The sequence below is a fragment of the Rhodamnia argentea genome, chromosome 3 (assembly GCF_020921035.1).
Source record: "Rhodamnia argentea isolate NSW1041297 chromosome 3, ASM2092103v1, whole genome shotgun sequence".
NCBI classification, from domain to species: domain Eukaryota; kingdom Viridiplantae; phylum Streptophyta; class Magnoliopsida; order Myrtales; family Myrtaceae; genus Rhodamnia; species Rhodamnia argentea.
Genome location: NC_063152.1, coordinates 33,078,766 through 33,093,363, shown reverse-complemented (window position 1 = coordinate 33,093,363; position 14,598 = coordinate 33,078,766). Strand labels below are relative to the sequence as shown.

The 14,598-nt window shown below is 39.7% G+C and overlaps 1 protein-coding gene across 4 annotated transcripts; it reads right to left on the bottom strand.

Annotated features, from left to right (window-relative positions):
* Nucleotides 1–254: 254 nt before the first annotated feature.
* Nucleotides 255–14,139, bottom strand: LOC115748008 (uncharacterized protein At4g10930). 4 transcript variants are annotated; one of them, XM_030684364.2, is made up of 14 exons: nucleotides 8,564–8,959; nucleotides 7,879–7,970; nucleotides 7,506–7,596; nucleotides 7,337–7,386; nucleotides 7,028–7,097; nucleotides 6,504–6,613; nucleotides 6,000–6,065; nucleotides 5,065–5,585; nucleotides 4,858–4,962; nucleotides 4,709–4,784; nucleotides 3,044–4,202; nucleotides 2,880–2,954; nucleotides 1,121–2,149; nucleotides 255–729 (listed from the first exon to the last, which is right to left on the bottom strand). In XM_030684364.2, exons 1-14 carry the CDS (start codon nucleotides 8,645–8,647, stop codon nucleotides 505–507), a joined length of 3,753 nt encoding a protein of 1,250 aa, XP_030540224.2. In that variant the 5' UTR covers nucleotides 8,648–8,959; the 3' UTR covers nucleotides 255–504. The 4 variants fall into 4 exon arrangements, with proteins under 4 accessions (XP_030540224.2, XP_030540225.2, XP_030540226.2 ...); XM_030684365.2 differs by having other exon boundaries at nucleotides 3,044–4,199; XM_030684366.2 differs by having other exon boundaries at nucleotides 7,879–7,964.
* Between the last annotated feature and the right edge of the window lie 459 nt (nucleotides 14,140–14,598).

The window sequence follows — 14,598 nt, the reverse complement described above, 5'->3', positions numbered from 1 at the left end:
ACCAGCGTTGGTTTGCACAATCCTTAACCGTTCATCATTGTTAAAGAGATCCTTTTTCCTTTTTCATACCTTGGGAAACTTACTATAATACCTAACCGCGCAAGAATTACAAACCAGCAAATCTGTCACCTTCAAGTTATAAATGGCTTCCATTGACAGTTGCTATTGTCTCGCCAGCAACGGCTTTACTTTAGCGCCTAGCGACTTACCCTTTTGGGGCAAAAAGTACATAGGTAAAATCTGGTCTAGGCGCATGATATAAAGTCAGTTTCATAGGCGTAAGATTTGGTCATCCTCATTTTCAGCCCGACCTCCAACAATGGAAGAACTGCCTTCACTGATAAGGATTTGACTCTTCTGACACATCATCCAGTTGTCTATATGTACAATGCCCTGGACGAGAACCATGCTAAGATAGAGAGAATGGTCGTGAAAAAAATTTCTAAGTTGGGTTATCTGAGTGAAATTGACTTTGTAAAAAGACAAGGAAGATGAAGGCGGTTACTACAATGGGTCGGTTTTTCCCCTCTGTTGAGATGCCTCAACATATTGCTCCGCAAGTCTCTTCACTTTCTCGCCTTCTTTGATGAGGAAGTTGGCATTTTTAGCTTTGTGATGGTATTTCATAACCTTCTCTACAGATTTTGCAACCGCCCAACGATACTGTTCAACTGAGATCACACCGCTCTTGCATAGTGGCCTTATGTGTTCCTTGATGTATGCTTCCACCTGTGCGAAATCCAAATGACTGAATTTTGAACGAGAAATTCCCACATAAAAAGAGGAAAATTGGAAGCTTGGACATTCTAAAAGTAACATCAGATTGATTTCTTGCGAACTGAAAAACTTTTCTGGAGTCATAGATTTTTATCTGTTTTTATGTCATGCTACGACAAACGAGAAAAGAAAGTCAATTGTGACGTGACACAGTCTTCTGAAGAAATAGGGACGGCTAACCTAAAACACTGTCGCTTTTTTATGTTGTAAGTGAACCTCATTATAATGGGATGGTTTCCATACATTAGTATTGCGGTTGTTCCCAAATCCTTAAGCGTTGGATGGAAACCTTGAACATTATTTCATGCAAGAAGTATAAGAATGAATCACATTAGGTACCAACCTTTCTCTTTATGGATTCGGTATCATCAGACCGCTCTCTGTCACGATTCTCCCTGTCCTCTTGCTTACTACTAGATTTTTTTCCACCAGAAGACTTGTGATGCGTGAAGACTCCAGCTGATTGTTCTACCTCCCGGCTGGGCTCGCAAGTCTTAACATCTCCAGGAATTCCTATTCCATTTCGAGATTCTTTATCCGTCAGGTCACACTCTGTCCCTCCTACTCCTACAGAAAGTTTGTTCATTAAGGGTTCTTTATCTGGACCATATAATTCTTCACATTCTCGTACTGAAGGCAGCTCCCCGACATGACCACATGAAAATTTATGAGAATCACTAGGTTCATTGCCCACATCCTCCTCAGGAGATGTTCTGATGCTCGCACATTCACAACATTCAGACAAGGAAACCTCAGAAGGTTTGGAATCGAGAGCATGATCCAAATTTTCAGAATTTGAAGACAAAAAAACCCCTTCCGTCTTAGATAAACCTTCTTCTTCTTCTGGTTGCTCAGGGACTTTCACTGGACCATTGCCAAAATCATCTTTATCCCCCAGGTTATTCTCAAACTCGCCATAAATGTCTGTCTCAGAATCACAACCCGCTTGGGTAATATTATCATGCACTTCTTCTCCAGCTTCTGCAGAGGGAACCTTTTCCTCACCCAGGACTCCAATAGTAAGACTTGGAGTATTTGGAGGAGAATCCGATAGAAGACCAGCAGCTCTTAATGCTACTTCAACCTCTGGGTCGGAGTATTCTTCCGTGCCTTGCTCTGGTTTTTCAGTAGGAACAGCTAAAGGAGACAGGGAAGTGGGTTCAATTGCTCCAGAGGACTTGCTATTTTCTGCACAGTGCATTATCTCCTGAGAACATAGATTTATATACACAAGCTTACTGTTTGACCGATCTGCGACTTCCCTTTCAATATTGATGGCATCTGCAACAGCCAACTCCGTCTCTGCAGTTCTACATAATGTTTGCAAATTTGCATTTCTCAAGAAGTGCTCGGTCAAACGATACAACTGTTTCTGTAGAGTAACCATTTATGAGATTCAAAAGCTGGGCAACCTCCAGAATCATGATTAAAAGAGTACAAATAACACAACCTTCATGACTATATTAAGAAAGCAATCAATCACTTTGAACGTTTGGCGATGAACGAATGCATCTCTCGAGCAAGTCTTTCTCCATAGATGTTGTAAATTCATCGAAAATTGAATGTTACTCTTATCATATTAAAGAAAAAATTAAAACGACCAATTAGTAATCGTGGAATTTTATATTTTAAGAAGATAGCATATTCAGAAACAGTCAAATATAGATTTCTTTTCTGGCTCTATTCCTTCAGTGGTTTACATAATCATGAAGGAGGTTGAGCTCAAATTCTCACCATTGATCACACAACTTGATCTCGTCAATACGACAGAACATGTGAGAGATTATCTCTATATAGGGGACACCCAAAATAGGATGTAACCATCCAACATGAAACTCTTATTCTGTCCATCCTTAAATAGAGAGCTTCAACACTTTGGTCTCGGAATGTCTGAATCACATACGGTGGCAGAACCTTGAGTTAGGACAAAAGGTCAGTGGCGCTGTGGTTTGGTCTAGGGACGAAGGTAAGAAAAAATCTCCAAATCCAAACCCTTCCTCTTCTTATCCATATGTTTCACAGAAGAAAACTAACAAAAACAGAATCATCCATATGTTTATGTCTAGTCTGTCTATGAAGACACAGCACTAGGCAGGGCATACCTGTCTTACTGATTTAGGAACTTTGTTATGGCGAGTAGAAGCCAAGACTGGTCTCATGTCTTTTGGTAGTTGAGCCTGCTCAATACAAAGAGATGACTCCATAATCAGTTGCATCTATGCAAAGACAGCACGACTTAAAGTAATCTCTAGAAGATTGTACGCACCAACAGTGGGAAATTTCCTTTAAGAATGGCGTTGTCTTCATGTTCATCAGAAGTAGCACCTGTACCAGCAGAAGCAGTTTTCCTAGCAAGAATCTCCAGGGCCCACTTTCTTTTATCCCTCTTCAAATCATCTGATTTACTAACCATGTCCTTCCCTTTACCACAATTTGAACTATTCAAATGGGAAACTGATGATCCTTCTGGGCGTCTAGCAGGTACTTTGGAAACTGGAGCATTGTGTTTTGAGCTTGGCCCTTTAATACCATGATCCACACTCCTCCCCCCAGGGATAATTTGCTCCTTTTTCTGCTCAGAATCGACTTCAAGATAAGAGAGAGGCTTTATGTCATCCTTTCGAGGTAACACAGAAGTATCTGCTAAATACAACCTAGAAAGGATAGAATCTGAAGAGGGCTGATCAGGCTCCTGCATGATCTCCAAATTTGTTGAATTCCCTCTAAGGAGACCAAGGACTGACTTCAGGGTCTCAATCTTCTCAGGCTTAGTTGCTCTCATGCAACGATACTTCCAAAATTCGACCTCACAATCACGGTCCCATGCACGTTTTCTTCTCCCATTAGATGATCCATATATTTTCTTTGTCAAACTTTCGCGTACTTTTCCCTTCTGCAACAGTGACTTCTTTGCCTTGACAGCCAAAGGTGTTAATTTTTCAACAGGTTCAACTCTAGGGCCGGCAATCACGGCTCTAAAGGCAGCAAGAAGTTTAGCATCAACAAGATTTTCCTCAAGATCTTTTGAGGATTTATTTTGAACAGCTTCTCTTATTTCTTTTCTTAGTTTCTGGACCAAGATTGATTTTTCCTCGTCCTTACCAGCTGTCCTCATGATCTTCTTGATCCGCAAACCACCTGCATTTTCTCCTCTTGCTGAAGTTTTATCAGTGGCAGAGGACTTTCGTCCCGTTCCCTTAACTATATTCATTATATCTGGAGGTGTTTCTTGATTGTTACTGAATTTATCCGCTACATCCGCAAGGATGGTGCTTTTTTTGGTATCATCAGAAACTAATGTGTCAGTCTGGTCCTCGAAGCAATCAACTTCAACATTCTCTTCCAACCTCCTTTTCTTTGGGACAACTTCAGTCTTTATCTCTGCTTTGGGTACTGCAGTATCACCAATCACATGCATGGCAACACTAAGAAGATAGTGCCCAAAAATTACAGAAAAGTAACTTGAAGTTAGAATCTCCATTTTTCATGCCACAATGATGGTCTCTTAAGTAATGATATCGATAACTGACATGCAACTAATAAACAAAGTACCCGATTATGCATTCCTAGAACTTTCTAACTGGCGAGTGACAATAATACCACAAGGGAAAAATCTGAAATGACATTTTGAATAAAGATAAACTGATCGGACTGTTTGTCCTCTTAAAGGCAGGCACTCCCTATACCAAGAAAAGTTCTTTTCCCATTACATATCGCAAATAATTTGTCAGCAAGTAGCCGTGTTAGTGAAAGGAAGGCGACACACTACAAATAATGGACAGCAGAATGGCGAATTTAACCATGAGAGAGAGAGAGAGAGAGAGAGAACGAGAGAGAGTACATGGACACTGAACAGGATCGAAAAATAAGCATCATAAGAAAATGAGCCCCAAGTGCCACCTAGAACAATACAGATATTGTGGGAAATTACCGGGAACTCGTATGCTTTCTCTTTGCACAAGTCTGTATTGCAGGAACTTTTTCAGCATCAGGTGCAGTATTATTTGCTGAAAACAAATCAATAATGAGAAACTCTAAAAACAATCCTCAAAAGCCCTAAAGGAGACAAACTTTCCGTACCATCTAAGGTAGAATCTTCCATAACAGTCGTCTGGGAAAAATCTTGACCAGTTTGATTATTAGTTGCATCATCTGTTTCAATCTTTGTCCCATCAGTGTTTTGCCCTACAGAGGGAGAGAGAGAAGACATCGATTGTACTTCTACTCTTGAAATTACTGGGTGAGAAAGAGCCAATAGAAAGAACAAGGTGAAAACCGAAACTATACATTCAGATGTCTTCATTCCAAGGTTGGATTTGCTAAACAACTTGCCAATAACATCTTGACAGCCACTAGTACTCAGTTCATTAGCTGCATTCTCATCATTGTTAGGCTTCAATTCACTGAAAGCACAGGAAGCGGGTGGTATAACAGAGCAGGTATCCTGTGATAAGGACAGGACCACATTTTGTGTCGCTGGTTCGGGATCAGTAGCTCTATTTTCCACTGTTTCAGTTTCCACCTTTCTGATATTGGCATCAGCAACTAATGCCATGCTTTCCCTTCTTATGGCCTCATCAACTTCAACATTCAATGGATTCTCATTTGGCATTTCAATCTGCAGATCTCTCTGAACCATGGAAACAACTATAGCTGTCTCTCCAGCATCAGCAACAGCTACAGACACTTTCCCACACAAGGCATCGTCTACCATATAGTCACGACCCACATTTCCGGGGCACCAAATGTTGCCAGACTCTTGTAATGAAGCTAAACTAAGATCATTCTGCATTTGATGAGCCACGCATCTGCAGATAAACCCCAATGAAATAGAAAATAAAAGAGGTGGAAGGAAAATAAGGTTTATATGGAAATTTGGTCAGCTAACTATTTATTCTAAGAATGCTCTTTTAACATCAAGGGTTGGACCGTTCGCCAACCCATGCTTCTCAGCCCAACAAATTTCCAAGAGTGTACAAAGTCAATAAAATTTCATAAACAGGACATGAAACTTACAGTTCTTACCAAAGTACTCTGCTTGGGTAATTCATTTAGCCTGTACAACTTTCCATTACTTTGCAAACGAACAAAAAAATGCAAATATAAGATGAACTCCTGGCAACATTCTATTAAATTGTGCCTTGGAACCAAAACCATCACTGAAGATGAAGCAAAGTGGCAAATGCACTATGATCGATGAGGAAAACAACTCTTGCACAAACCTGGGGCATAACCATGTATTCTCTGATGTGCCCTCGGGATCAAATCCTACACAGGAAGCATGATACCTATTTCGATGCAAGTCGAAGATACAGTTAGTAACGGACAAATTAATAAATCAAAGGAAAATTGTGCTCTAAGAAAACAAATGAAGAAACAAAATAACAAGGGGAAAAATCCAAAATTGATCAAACATGCACGTCAGTTTCTAGAAGACAAGTATTTGCTGTAAGATGTTTCATACTTTAGAAATTTTACTACGCCTCATACCACAACAGCTTCTAATCTGATTCTCTCTCTTCAGTTAGTTAAGCATGCACTATGAATAGCAAAGCATACATCATTGTCAAAATTAAGACACCCTCAGCAAAAGTCAAATTGGATCTAATGTATATTAATTCTGTTATAAAGAGAATGGAGACCTCCCTATTAATCTGTATAATGTTATGAATATACCAATTTGTATTTACAATACAAATCAAACTGGCAATGTTTATTTCCTTTACCATATGTCACACGAATCGCAAGCAATCGATGTATCGAGATAAGAATCACCCTCAGCACTTGCTGATCCACTGCGAACTTTGCAGTCATCTCCATCCAAGCAGACAACTGCCTAGAAAAATGCCATTTTCATAAGGACGCATTATGAGAAGATAAAAACGCAAACCAAAGACAAAGTTGAGACGTGAAATTCCATCTAGTGACTATTTAAACGATCTCGACTCTAACATCTTCATATTGTGATTGTGCTAATGCAAAATGTCAAATTTCAGGTATGATCAGAATCATTCAACTACCCAAGGGGGAAGAGGAAGGTAGGACACATTTCCAAGACCCCTGGACCAGTATGGATGTACCAAGACTAAGCCAACCCCGTTTTAAGTTCTGCCACTCTATTTGTAACATACATGAGTCGACCTTGGAGGTGTAATTGTCTTCTTCAGCAGGTTGATTAACATTTAGAAGCCTAAAAAGGAAGAAATGTAGGGCCGAAATCATGAAATTATTTCACATAAAGGATAATTACATTTTCATCAATGTAGTATGATGGAAAAGACAGAGTATTATTCTTTCCTTCAACGCACCAATCGTCTTCCCTGCATTATTAAAATAGGAAGAGACAAGAAAAATAGAACATTAGTTGTTGCTGCATAATCTTTGATTGAGAAAAGATCCCAAAGGATTTACTCGAATTTCAACACTCTCAATTTTATTGACACTCTAATCATCAGTAATTCCAAAAAAATATCTTTCTCTAGTAACAGAATGGCGAATGATGAAATGAAAAACTGAGATCATATGGAACATTACAGTGACAAGAGACATATTAAAGTACCTTGAGCCTTGCTCCTCTTCAAATTTGTTGCTTCCAACAGTATCATATACCTTCAGGTTCAATTAAAGCCAGTATTTAATCTTATATTACGCATAATCACACACACAGACAGTGTAGCATAAATTGGAAAAAAGAAAAGGCTATAGTTTGAGGCTTCAGTGTCACTCACAGGAACACAAGTGATCAACTGAAATTCACTTTGACAAAGTGGACAAAGATTGGTGATGGTAGCCCAATTATCAATACATGTAAAGCAGAACCTGAAAATCCAACAGATTCATCATGTTAAACTCAAAACAGTATTGCATTGAAGAACATAACTAAAACTAAAAGATTGAAGATGCTTAAAAGTAAGCTCATTCCTATGTCCACATATATGTGTCAAATAGTATATGTCACATAAAAACTTAATAAGCAAGATGGCTTTAATGGCAATGCCTCAGCAGAATAGCAACAGTTCTAATCATTCTACCATGTTTGTTCCTTCCTTTTAAAAAAGCAGGTTTATTAAGACGCTAAAGCGCATTGTGAAGAAGTGTTACCAGTGCTGGCAGCAGTCTAAGACCCCTCTGTCGATGATAAGATCCATGCATAGACCACATCTCTCACCCTCAAAATTAGCAGTGTCCTGCGTGTACAAAAAATTATAAAACTACTCAGTTACAGAAAAATCAAAGCATCACAAGGCTAACCTCAATTCTTTACCTATACGATCATATGTTGAGCACGAAGGAAAGATTCCGTAAAGTTCATATATTTGACAAGGATGATATAAACACAAGTAGAATCAGATATATGAAACCTTAAATTCGTTGACAAGGTCCTTTGTTAAGTTCCACAAATCAATGAAATAATCAACTTCACATTTAAAAGAAGGAGCCATTACTCCTTATAGTCTCCTCGACCTTACACTCTCTACCGGACAACACTCCCAAGGTCATTCCAATTCCCAAATTTCGTCCAGAAATAAATTTCCAAAAAAAAACCATGGTGATGAAAAATTCTCGAGGAGTTAATTCCTATAAGAAAAGCAGCATTCATTCTTCGCAAGAATCGACTCGCGTATCATCGCCATTTCACATTCCAAAAGAGATATTCATTGCCACCACCAGACCACACCGTGAAGCAGCCCAGAAGAGACCATTTTCTCGACTCAACTGATTCTTCTTGGTAAACATTCACTCACCAGAACCAAATAAGACCATCACACGAAGCAATAAAACTTACAGTAATGAGGTCAGCTTCTAGAATCTCTTCGTCCGACATAGCTGGCGTGGCCAAACCCAGCTCCATATCGTCAAACAACGACATGGGGGTAGACAAAATCAATGTCTTGAAGGCTCGCGCACGAAGTTGAGACGACGATTCGAATCGGAAACGAGATTGGAGCGGAGAAAATTCAAGGAATTCAGCTCCAACAATGCTCCAAAGCTGATCAGAATTCGAAGAGAAAAGCTTGGAACTGGGGAAGAATGCGAGGCCGAACTTCAGAGAATCGCATCAAATGATCGCCGGAAGTGGAGATGGCAGTGGAAGAGAGAAGGGTCCGAAGGAGAAGACGGCTCAACGCGAACCGAATTTCCTCGCCTCAAAAAGGGGCCAAAACGAAGGAAAGAGAAACTCCTTTTTCATTTTTCCTTTTATTTTCCTTTCTCGATATTGTAGCCGTAATAAATGCAAAATACAGAAAAAAAAAAAGAGTTATTTTCACATTTAGGACTTATGCTTCAGTTAAAAAAAAATATTTAACGTATGAATTTCATAGTATTTACTTAATGAACAATGATTAACATAAATTGTTTCACAATATATAAAAATCGGCACGCAGAATATGATATATTTTTGGACAGCTTTATAAATTTTAGTACTTTTCATTGTCAAAATTGTAGAGGAAAAGTGATGCTAAAGCTTAAAAATTGACCGGAAAAACTACCGTACCCTTTTTCATCTTCTTTCTTTAACATAATTTATAAATTATCGACCTCTTGACATTTCAAAAGTGGAATATATTAAAAATCAAATGAAGAGAAATAAGGACTCAAATAGGCAACACTCGCCTCGCAGGAAATATTTTTCTCATTTTTCGGCGTTTAGATCACTTAGGAAAACGAGTCAACGGAAAATGCTTTCCTAGTCAACATGATTTTATGTTTAAATTCAGAAAAATGATTTCTTTTTTAAGAAATCGAAAATCATTTTTAAAATATGACTAGATAGCGGCGGTTGAACTAAAAACTCTATCTTTGGGCATGAAACCTAAATGCTTGCTCCCCGGCCCTTGACGACGGCCTCAAGCTTTCTCACCAAATGGAAAGTTCCTGAATTAGATGCTGTCGTTTTTGTGCTGTTTTAACAAAACTGTTTTCTATTAGAGTTGTTAATCACTTGATTTGCATTGGAAGAAAGTGAAGAAAAGGGCTTTCCATCTGGTGAAAAAAGCAACCATGGTCACCCAACCAGTCTTAAAGTTCTAAATTAGATGGGACTTATGCTGTAAAATGGTGGTTTTAGCACCACGACAATTCCATAAAGAAGATGAAGACTTTGTGTATTCACAACCACAAAGAGGTAGAAAACACTGCTTCAATCTCCAAATTGAAAAATGACAAGAGGACTCTCTATAACGAAAAACCGACCTGCCACTTCCACACTGACGGTATATTTTGGATTGTTGATGTACTCTTTAGGGATCACTTGAGCAGTTTGACGTATTTCCATTATTGGTGGACTAAACTGTGTCCTGAGTGCAGGAGCCAAAGTTTGAGGAAACCCCATATGAAATGCAGTACTCTTTCCAGTTTCGACACCAAAAAGAAGATGTGCCATAGAACTCAATCTAGCATCTCTACAGGTCCAAATTACAGTGATCAGCAGACACAAAACTCGGCACAGGGACAGCAAACAACTGCCTATTGAAGGCTTTGCGGAAGTTCTGTCACACCAGTAGATAAAAATGCACGCACAACATTAAATAGTCCACCAATACCACCAATACTAACTGTACATGTAAACTTTGGACTGCAGGTTCAGGTCATGTCCCCACCATTGATGAACACCATGTGCCCTCTTGAACTCCGGCAACGGATTTAAATTGATCATTAGATTTGCCGACGGGATTAGGTGCAAAGGCTCTGCCTGCTTCCCCAACGCGCTCATGAACAGCGATCCCAAAGAATGCTGAGTAGCTAACTTCTCGACAGCTCCTGCTCCGATCTCTTGCATCTTATTTCGGTGCTCAAAATAGCCAATGTATTCCGAGCAGACAGGGTCAGCCGCGTGGACATACAGTTGAGGGACCCAAGCAGCCAAAGCTGCAAAAGATTCGGCGGATTGATCCCTGAGTTGCGGAGCCTTAATGGCTAACGTGAGTCCGGCCGTGACCATGCTGGTGGCGAAGCGAATAGCGTGCTTCACTGTCTTGTTCTTGATCTTCTCAATCGGGGCAGACACAAAAGGCGGGTTGAAGAGGAAAGACTCGAGAAACGATCCCGTTTTGGCCATGTTCTTTCCGGCTAGCATAGCAATGGCAGACCCCAGGGAGTGACCAGCTAACCAGACCCTAGAATCGCCGGCAGTTGCAACCATGTTTCGGACCGCTTGCATGGCAGTCTCAAAGCGAGGCGTCGAGTGGAGCCCATGCTGGATCAAGTGAAGATCCAGCATAATATCTTGAGAGATCGATTCTTTCTTGGTCACGGTGCCTCGGAAGGCGACCACGAAATGTGGTCCATCTGCTGAGCAACCACCTGAGGGTGATGGAGGCTTATACTCAAAGATGGCACCGAAGATAGAAGAGTCTTTGTTGTCTACGAGTACGCGCAGCAATTGAAAATTGAAAAACCCCCACCAAGGAGGAGCAAGAGCCTGGGGTCCTTCACGTTTCGCCTGGCGGTCCCGCTCTAAGATATAGACACCTTGGACCAAACAAGCAGCAACCGACCTCTGATGATGTGCATTATTCCTATATTAGTAGTCCAAAGAATGTTATTTTCATCAATATGTATCCTGATAAGAAAATCTGTAGCTATACTATTCTAAATACTCATATCATCGTTTCATGAGAAAAGAAAAAGAAACTCGAGAGCTAAACATTGATTTGAGAGAAGTTTTAAATGTCATATTTTCAAAAAGGCTTCTCATGCAGTCTGAACTTGGTGCAGAACGAGAGTTGGCACCCCGCACATGCTGCTTCTGTCCAAAAACTATGAATTGGATGTGTCCATGAACCAATAGAGTGTTACATGGCAACCGCGCAGGACAAAGTTACAATATGTGGCTCATGTGCAGGCAAATCAACACTTAGCAATAACAGCCTATGACATATAAATGTCACCTATCTAGCAAAATTCCTCCTTTTTGGCTTAGTATCTGCAAAACTCTATGATGAAGTAACCGGAGATATGCGTCCCCAGCTTAAATGAATTCCAAGGGGAGATGAGCACCCGTGGCACATTAGGGAATTTCGTCAGTTAAGAAAGCATTAAATACAAATGTAGATGGAAGTTACACCACAGATGCACATTCTTAGTCGGTTTTTTCTCGTACTATTAACCTCGCTAATCCATGTTAAGTTATGGAAAAGTTGAACAGCTAGAACAGTGCTTACTTTTGCATGTTCAAAATTCGGGTACGACACAAAAATTATCCATCACCAAATAATTGAGACAAAGGTGAAGGAAACCCTCTAGGAATTTTGACAAGACATGATGGAAACACAAAACGTATGACTTAGGTGTTTTGTTCAATGACAAAAGATAATCTGAAGGTCTTACCAGTCAATGCAGGTGAGGTATAAGGGCCCTGAAAGGTCAAAAATTTCCCTCTTAGAGGCCATAATACCACAAGTTCATTTAAGACTCCTTCTTTTTATCCCTGAAAGCTGCTCAGAATTGAACAATCGCATGGCAGTTAGCAAATGACAATGGTTAGTGTGTGCATAACTGCACGTCCATATTTGTACTTGACTTCCTTCACCGTAACTAAATCTATGTACTATAAGGATCATCTGTGCATCTTTAACACATACAACTATTTTAAGCTGCCTCACGAAGTTTTAAGTTCCATCCAATCATTATGCATCAGGGACATTTTCCTTCAATAGTCATGTAAAGTTCAGGGAGAAAAGAAATCTGCCAAAACGCTAACTATTTGGACTGTAGAAGTATGAGCTTAAAGGTCAACCTGTCCAGAACAGTAGATCCAGCCTCTAAAAGAGTACATACAAAGCAGTTCGGCAGGGAGTTGAGCCGGCCCAATGATTCTGAATAATCTTCCCTCTTCAGGTTATGCCTTAATCTACATCCTATCAACTTCCACTTATCCCAAAAAGATCAAGCAGATTATTATGCAACAAAAATCTGAAAAGACACCGAGGAAGAATATTTTTGTGCAACTTTTCAGTCGTAACAAAAGGCTTGAACAGATTACAAAACAGGGAAAGGAGTAAAACAGGAAGTTTGATAATATAAAAGATCAACACCATCCCCAAGCTATGACTCTTCACGAAGAAAATTCAAAATACTCCAAGGAGAGAACTTGCACTGGCTTGTTCATGATGACATCCAATTCATTCCAAGCAATCTCACAGTCAAAATGCACACAACAATATAACAATAGACAGAATTCAATTAAATGGAGACACGGGCCATAAGAGGTGGACCGATTTAACTTGAGATTTTCTAACTTCGATTAAGTTGATACAGATTTTTTATTAGACATATCTGCACACTTTTCCCAGGTGGATTGCTGGGTCGCAGGTCAAACTGGATTTTTGTATATAGCAATGACCATGTGTCCCGACATATTCCCATTTTTAGACATTTGAAATGTGGTTTTGAACATTGGTCTCGTCTTTTGCACCTTGTCATATAGTGATAGCCAAGCAGATAGAAAGAGATCCCAATGAAAAAGGCAGAATAGGATAAACAAAGTGTGATGACATCCAAATTCAAAACAAATCTAGCATGCCATATCTTTTCCCAACGAAAGTAATGCACATTTCTTTGTAGACTTATACAAACTTTTTGACTTTCAAATTCAACCCAAAGTGTGCTTCTTATTGTTTCCACATTAAACAAGCACAACGTGCACCGGAAAACACGCATAGACAGACCTGAAAAAGGTACATACGCACTCAGACAGGAACGCAGAAACACATACTGTGGATGCCATCGCGGGTGCATTGAAAACTGATATGAATTTGAGCAGAATTACCGAATGTTTGACCTCTGTTGCAGCTTACTCACTGGCTCATCTCAAAAGGGCATAAACATACGCAAAACCTGACCTATTAACAATAATTCAATGAAAACCCCCTAAAAGACTAACGAGGTTCCGCACAGCTACTCCACTATCAGCCACAGATAGAGAAAGAGAGAGAAAGAAATTCCTCAACCTGCAGTGACATATGCAAAACCACACAAAAGCAAATGGACTAACCGAACCTCGTCCACTACAATTACATAGCGTCCACACATGAAACATCACGCCCATGGCATTTTGACAAAGTTGATTCCTTTCACTTTTTGACCTCAAAAATGATCATCAGGAATCGGAACTTCAATGTCGCCAAGACAAAATCACAACCCCAACACGTACACAAAAAGAAAGGTTTCACGGACGCAAATGTAACCCAAATCAGAAACAAGAAGCACACCTTAAAACATCACGGAGAGAACGGATCTGATGAGGCGCGAGAAAGAGTCACGGGGCAGATCCAGAACTCTGATTTATTCATCTCGACAAACTTTGGTCTTCGCCAAGTCTTCGTCAAACGAAAGTCTTCCTCACTTTTTTTTTTTTTGAACTTTTTTTGGTCAGAAAAAGAAATCTTTCTTGAAGGGACGTTTCACCTACGAGGGAGCGACAGGCAAGAATCTCAGAAACGCCGTCGTTTGACATGCCTTGTTGGCATGTCGCTGAACGCAACGGCAAAAAAGGAGCAGAAACAGAACGTGTTGTATAACTTGCTCCTGAAACGAGCTTTGAAACCCCACCTTTCCCCGATGTTTAAAATCTAAAATTAGTATAAAAAAAAAAAAAAATCTAAAATTAGTGCGAAGGCATTTTGTTAAACTTCGAATAAGACAATTTTGTCCCATGAAATTATTCCGTATTGATTGCTTGTTTTTGCATTATCAAATCATGAAAAATCAATGACCCCCGAATTTTGGCCCGATATATGTTGTGATCTCCGAACTTTTAATTTTTTTAATATAACTCCTAAACTTTAGCTCAATGTGCAATGTCGTCTCCGGACTTTT

Bases quoted from the DNA above. Each gene is read 5' to 3' on its own strand.
- LOC115748008 (XM_030684364.2), bottom strand. From the start codon at position 8,647: ATGTCGTTGTTTGACGATATGGAGCTGGGTTTGGCCACGCCAGCTATG. The intron at 6,614-7,027 runs GTAATTATCCTT...GCATTTTTCTAG, and splicing joins CATACTACATTGATGAAAAT to GCAGTTGTCTGCTTGGATGG. The intron at 2,150-2,879 runs GTATGCCCTGCC...GTTACTCTACAG, and splicing joins TTCCTAAATCAGTAAGACAG to AAACAGTTGTATCGTTTGAC.